Below are 7,191 nucleotides of genomic sequence, written 5' to 3'. Positions count from 1 at the left end.
AGAAAAGTTCAACATAGTTTCGTTGATTTAAAAATAACTTGTGTTCACACTGCACCATTTCCTAATTTATGAAAATTAAACATATGACGGACAATTAGCTCTGGCTTGCATTAACCGTTGTTTGAAGTATGTGTGACAGCCTGGCCACATACAAATTACTGGAGTGTAATTTATAACCCGCTGTTTTCGGGATTGGTAAATATGTCTCACAAGAGCACCACTTACGACTGTAGATAAGGAAGGAGATGGCAATGTTGTGCTGGAACCTTAACATATATGGTCTTCACTGTAAGGTCACGTTCAACTCGCACTTCAGCCAGCACTCTTTGTTATCAGGAAACCTCTCTGCAAGCTCAACTATTTAAAAGCATTGAAGAGGAACATCGCCCACGAAAAGCTTAATCGAGGTGGATTTTACATTACAGGAGTACCCGTAGAATTAAAGTGTTGGAACCGACTGGAAAATGTAGCAGCCGTTGGGATGGGAAATGCTATAATGTCTGTGGTTGCTTTTTTCCCGTCGAAATCGTGCCAGAAATACCTTATCGGAGGTGACATCGAAGAAATGCCACCAGATAAAATGATGGATTTGAGTGGGAAACATCTGAGGACGTTTCCCCTTCAGGTCTGTGCTTTTACAGAACTCATGAAGCTGTACCTGAGCAACAACAGTCTGAGGAGCCTTCCTCCTGAGTTTCATCTGCTGGGCTGCCTACAGATTTTAGCTCTGGATTTCAATTGTTTTAAAGAACTCCCCCAAGCGGTGTGCCGCCTCCGCCAGCTCTCCATCCTGTACCTGGGCAACAACAGTCTGTGTGACCTGCCAGCGGAGCTGAGCCGGCTGACTGAGCTGAAAACACTGTGGATCGAGAGCAACTGTTTCGAGCAGATCCCGCAAGTCGTTTCCGAGCTGAGGCAGCTGAGGGTCCTGCACGCTGGCTGCAACCAGCTGGAGATCCTACCCAAGGAGCTCCGGCGCATTCCAGAACTACAGAGCATTTGGATCTCGGACAATCTGTTCAGCGAGTTCCCCCAAGTTCTGCTGGAGATAAACAGTCTGGAGATCATCGACGTGGACAGAAACAAGATTAGGTCCTTCCCCAGTTTGGTTCACATGAAAAACCTGAAGCTGGTGATCTACGATCGTAATCCGTGTAAGAATGCCCCCAGGGTGGCTGAGGAGGTCAGGAGAGTGGGCAGGTGGGCTGATTATCGCCCCGAGGACAATAACAAATTGTCACCGGAGGAAATGGTTGAGCAAATTGGAGAAAACGAAGACATTGAAACGACAGAAAAGAATAAACAAAACAAAGATTCTGGTCAGAAGGTGTTAGATTTAACACCGAAAGCGACTTAATCCCCTGTGGCGTAATTTTCAAGCTTCCAATTTCGCTTTAACTATGCAGAAATATATGCAGTAATGGTAAATGCACTGTTTTTTCTCTCTTGGTGAATGTCTCATTATGGCGCACTCTCCTGCTAGTGATGTCTGCCCCTAGGACCTCAACACAAGTGGTAATTCTTCAATAATAAAAATTGAAAATGATGGAAATACACAGCAGATCTGGCAGCAACTGTGGACAGAGAAACAGAGTCAATTTTTCAAGTCGATGACCTTTTGTCAGAACCGGAAAAAATTGGAGCTGTAACAGATTTTAAGCAAGTACAAAGGCTGGGAAATGACAAAAGAGATGATGGTGGAAAGCAAAAGGGAATGGTACTGGGACAAGTAGAGGAACAAAATATGGGTCTAAAGGAGGTGTAAATGGGCATAACTGAATCAAGGCTGTAATGCCTAATTGAAAGATGAGGTGCTGTTCCTCGAGCTTATGTTGAGCTTCAATGAAAGAGTGTAGGAGGCCGGGGACAGAGGTCAGAGTGAAGCAAAAGAATTTTTTTAAAGTGGCCTGAAGCTCAGGGTCACACTTGTAGACTGAACTCCCCAATGTAGAGGAGACTGCATCATGAGCAGCCTGATCTTGGCCCATGGAACTGATTTCTTCCTTTCTTGACTATTTTCTTTCTCCTCTTGTCTAGTCTCTTCCCACCTACATCCACAACTCTCGCTTAAAGTCTTTTTCCAGTTCTGATGAAAGATCATTGACCTTTAATGTTAACTGTTTCTCTCTCCACAGCTGCTGCCTATTTCAGCATTTTCTGTTTTTATTTCAGATTTCAAGCATCTGCAGTATTTTGCTGTTGTGTTAGAATCATAGAATCATAAAAATTTTAAGGCACAGAGAGAGGCCACCTGGCCCATGTGTTGTTATAATCCTTCATATATTTTTTTGAATTACAAATAATGGAATCGTTGGATGGTGCAATACGGTGCATTGTTAATCATCTCTGATCAAAAGATGATGGAGAAAACCTGAAGACTGCCAGGTAGAGCAGGAGGATGAGAAAGCTGGAATGCAAAAGGCCTAACACAAACCGTGCACTCAATATACCATACCCCACATGACCTTTGATGGTGGGAGTCAATCCATAGAGGCTAGCAATGGGGAAACGGCGTTGCTGGTTGTCATGGGCAAGCAGAGAGGTCAGCGTTTCCATAACAAGACCCAAAATGGTGGGTTGCTAATATTTGCCCTTAACACTACCCAGAGGTCAAAAGCATCTCAGGAAAACCCCCTTCTCAAGGGAATTAGGGTGCCTCCCGCACTGCTGGTGCTTTGTTTTATAGGGGTGTTTCTGATAGCATGCTTGCCACTGGAGATAAAACAGTGAAGCAAATATGGCATTACTGTGCATCTAACCTATTCTGTATCTGATCTATGAGCAATTCACTATAGCACTTGGTATTCTAAGTGGATATGCGTTTGATTCCAATGAGGGAATGCTGCACTGTGGGAGGTGCTGCCTCTCGGATAAGATGTTAAACAGATGCCCCATTTGCCTGCTCGGGTGTATGTAAAAGATCCCACAGCACTCTTTCAAAGAAGAGCAGGGGCATTATCCCCGGTGCCCTGGCCAATATTTATCCCTCAATCAACATCACAAAATAATAGATTGTCTGGTCATTATCACATTGCTGTTTGTGGGAGTTTGCTGTGTGCAAATTGGCTGCTGCATTTCCTACATTACAACAGTGACGACATTTCAAAAGTACTTCATTGGCTGCAAAGTGCTTTGAGACATCTGGTGAAGATGAAAAGTGCTATATAAATGCAAGTCTTTCTTTCTATTCACCTACAAATGCAGTTCCTATTAACAATTTTCAGCAAGTATACAATCAGAGAGCGATGGCTGCCAAGTCTTCCTGCATTGCTGTGGGAGGAAGGTGTAGGCCACTTTTACACTTATGCATTAAATAGTACCTGCTATTAACTCATCAATTTCTTAAGAACAGTTTAGAATGCGAGGCAAATCTTATTTGGCTTTCGCCAATACCAGCTTTATAGCCTTGGGTTGCCCCCAACATCAAGTGCAACATTGGAGAAAATCTTGGTAACAAAGAATCCTGGGCTCATTATACCGAATGCATCGAAATTCTCCAAGTTGGGTTTTTTTGAGTAATTCCTAAGAAAATGCACTTGGAGGTAGAGATGTCTGGCTCTCCACAGTGGCATGCTGACCATTTTGGATCTGGCCATGACTGTAGGCCTGACAGTTCATAGTTAAATTGGCAAAAAATGCAATTTCTGAGCAACAAGCCTATGCCCAAATCTCACATGTTCACAGTTACTTTGTTGTTACCAAATCCACCCCACAGTAGAAATAAAGACTTGCATTTATAGAGCACTTTTCACAACCTTTGAGACCGGATGTCTCAAAGCACTTTACAGCCAATTAAGTACTTTTGACGTTTAATCACTGTTGTAATGTAGGAAATGCAGCAGCCAATTTGCACACAGCAAACTCCCACAAACAGCAATGTGATAATGACCAGATAATCTGTTCTTTTGTGATGTTGATTGAAGGATAAATATTGGCCAGGACACTCGAGTTACCTCCCCTGCTCTTCAAAATAATGCCATGCAATCTTTTACATGCACCTGAGTAGGCAGATGCAACCTCGGTTTAACGCCTCATCCAAAAGACAGCACCTCCCACAGTGCAGCACTCCCTCAGTATTGCACTGTACTGGAGTGTCAACCTTGATTTGTGTGCTCAAGTCCTGGCATGTGACTTGAACACAGAAGTTTGAGAACCAGATATGAGAGTGCTACCAACTGAGCCACAACTGACAACTGTTAACTTGATAGCGTCTAGAGCCAATTCAATCACAGAAGCACTTCCATACAATAAAGGGGTCATTATACGATCCTCTTGGTACCGGTGTGCCAAAAAGCTTGGTGCAACATTGGCACCAAAGCTACAGTGTAAATAACAGCATTTAACTGCAGTGCAGATCTTATTTCAGATGATGGGGCCTTGATAATTCTTCAAATACTTACATATTTCTTACCATCTATGGACAAAATATTTTTATATCCATGCATTCACAGTGTATTAAAGTTTCTTCTAAGATATGCATATTTCCATTTCATGAGGGTCGAGTAAGGGGTCTGTAGCTGAAAAATCATGTTCTTTTGACAGTTGCTGAACTTCCAGTGCTTTCTGTTTTTGTTTCTGTAGTGATTTACCTTGCTTTACAATTTGCATAGGTATAATGTTTACGGTGACGTTTTGTATACCACTGTAACATGCATTTTCTGCCTCATGAGGCAAGCAGGCTGGGGGTAACCACAGGTTCTAAAACCCCTCTCCCCTGCCCCATAACCCTCACTTTCCAACAAGAGTGAGGAGTTTATGGACTTCTTGGTCATTAAGATCATTCATATCGTTGCCTCTGTTACACCTGTGCCCACCCCTGCTCACCAGCACCCACCCCCCCGCAACTCCCATTTAAAGCTAATGAGGACATGTGGTGTTCCTTCTTTCTTTTACATTCCTTCATTGTAGGAACATTATTATGCACATTCTTAAATTGAAAACTATATATTTGAAATAGGAAATAAATGTAGATGAACATTGTGTGTTGAGCTCCCCTGAAGGCTCAGTTGGTAAAGGTGGCATGTAGATATAGATCAGAATATCTCTGGCTTAATTGCTTGTCTGTGCCATGTATACTGATGTCAGCGAGGGTGGCGGTAGTGTTTCTACTGGCCAACACTAACAAATCAGCCAGACCACTGGTTTTTACTGCTATCTAGTGACTCATACAATAAAGTTGTGCGTGTGTGCCAGGTGAAACTGAGGTCAACAGTGATGCCTCCTCCCACTCCCTCGCCCCCCAGGACAAAATAGCAAAAACATTCATTCGAGGGAGTTTTTAGAATTGTAATTTGAGCCAAATACCACATGATAAAAACCCTGGGCAGAATTTTATAGTCGCAGCGGGGGAGGGGCTGTCCTGACAACAGGCCCGCAGCCAGGGGCGACCCTGCCTCGGCCATCTGCGGGACCCATGACTGTATTTTACAGGGGTCAATTGATTGCTGTCAGACCTGCTGTCCCTTTAAAGGACAGCTGCCTGCCTCCAAAAGCTGCCAGCCAATCGGAGGGCCAGCAGCTCAGCAGTGCCACTGGGAGCTGTGGCTACTGCTGGGACTGCATCTGGAAGAAGAGGACGCCAAGGAAGGGCGTCGTCCTCCTAACCAGGTACGTGGGGTCTGAGGGTACTGGGGCCAGTTAGGCAGGCCCTGGCAGGGGCTGGAGGTGGGGTGTGGTTTGGTGACAGCAGGCAGTGCCATTGCCATGGGGGTGACCATTGCCACCAGGGAACCCCTCCATGGGCCTGAGTGCCCGAATTGGAGGCCTCCGTTGAGCCACTGGAAGGCCGCCAGGGTGTATTTGGTGGTTTCCCACTCGACAGAGCAGTCATCCAACACTGGTAAAATTCCAATGGCGGTGGGAAGAGGTCCTTAATTGTCCACCTAAGTGGCTCAATTGGCATCTGGGCGGGAGAGTCATTCTCCACTTTCCCCACCACATTAAAATGGCATGGTGGAAGGAAGCTGACGGGCACTCCATCCCCCGCCTTCCCTCACCATTTTACAGGCCCCACCCCAGAAGGTTGTTAAAATCCAACATATTTCAGTGCCAAGGGTTAAGGGACAAGGGTTAAATATGGCACATTGACATTTTTACATAAAAACTGCATTAAACCAACAACTACAAGGTTCTTGAATTTTACTAAATTCAATTGAAGCACTGATCTAGCGTAAAAGGGTATTCCTAATAAAATGTTCAGTCACGGTTTGTAAATTAAATATTCAATTTTATTTTGTCCCTCAGTACCTGCGAATCATTCTTTGGCTTTTTTTAAACAATGCTTTACTTGGTAATTTTTCAACAATAAAGGGACTGCATGTGGGTGGGAGAGAATATAACGCTCCAATCATCTCACTTTGGGCAGCTTCCTGGACTTACAATGTACTGAATTGATCATCCCATTCATTGCTTCAACTATGATGTTCTTTAGAAACATGCATAATTTTGCCATTTGAAGGTGTACTCAAATCAGCCGGCAAAAATTCAAAATAGCAAACTCAACCACTAGCCTCGGCATATCCAGGATATAAATTGAACAGTGGGAAAATGTGGCAGAAAAACTTCATAACAACGTGACCGATATGCTTAAATGAAGATGAAACAAGGTCACCTAGATTCTGGGCTTCCACATGGAATCTTTAGGAAAGGTAGCAAACGTTACTCACTGCCAGCAGACATCTTTCCTTATTTGGAAACTGGGCTCATTATCCTACAAGCATGCCGTGGCTTGTTTATAACATATGATTTTCTTCACACTAAGCATATAATTTTATTTTCATCATATTGACAAATTAAAACTTGGGAAACACTTTTTTCCTGCCACAAACATTTGATTTTATGAGATTTCAACAGAAAAGTTTTGAATTTGAGAACTAACCCAGTAATTATGAACTGATATGTACGAAACAGGCCCCTTTCTCTTTTTAAAATGTAAGATGCCAGAAGAATCAGCTTCATGGAGGAGAATGTGAAGCATTTTCATGTTCTATTTATACCGTGATTTGAAGACTGGAAGACTTCCAAATCCCTTATTGTTCTTGTTTACACTTGAACTATTAATGCTGATTATTCCACACCAAGATTCTCTGCAGTCTGCAGAATCTGTTAGGCCTGGGTCAAACTCAAATTGAAGATCCACCCACAGAAAAAGGCAGTGGGAATAATAACTATTTGAGGTTGGAAATTGTTGTG

General features: G+C 43.4%; 1 protein-coding gene across 1 annotated transcript; it reads left to right on the top strand.

Annotated features, from left to right (window-relative positions):
- The first annotated feature begins 381 nt into the window (after window positions 1–381).
- lrrc10 (leucine rich repeat containing 10) lies at window positions 382–1,424 on the top strand. The gene has a single exon (XM_068051192.1). The coding sequence runs from the start codon at window positions 482–484 to the stop codon at window positions 1,355–1,357; it is 876 nt and encodes a 291-aa protein (XP_067907293.1). The 5' UTR covers window positions 382–481; the 3' UTR covers window positions 1,358–1,424.
- The last annotated feature ends 5,767 nt before the right edge of the window (window positions 1,425–7,191 follow it).

The sequence above is a fragment of the Heterodontus francisci genome, chromosome 18 (assembly GCF_036365525.1).
Source record: "Heterodontus francisci isolate sHetFra1 chromosome 18, sHetFra1.hap1, whole genome shotgun sequence".
NCBI lineage: Eukaryota > Metazoa > Chordata > Chondrichthyes > Heterodontiformes > Heterodontidae > Heterodontus > Heterodontus francisci.
This window is presented reverse-complemented; position numbering and strand designations above follow the sequence as displayed.

What these genes read in the sequence shown, in the direction of transcription:
- lrrc10 (XM_068051192.1), top strand. Translation starts at nt 482, where the DNA reads ATGGGAAATGCTATAATGTCTGTGGTTGCTTTTTTCCCGTCGAAATCG.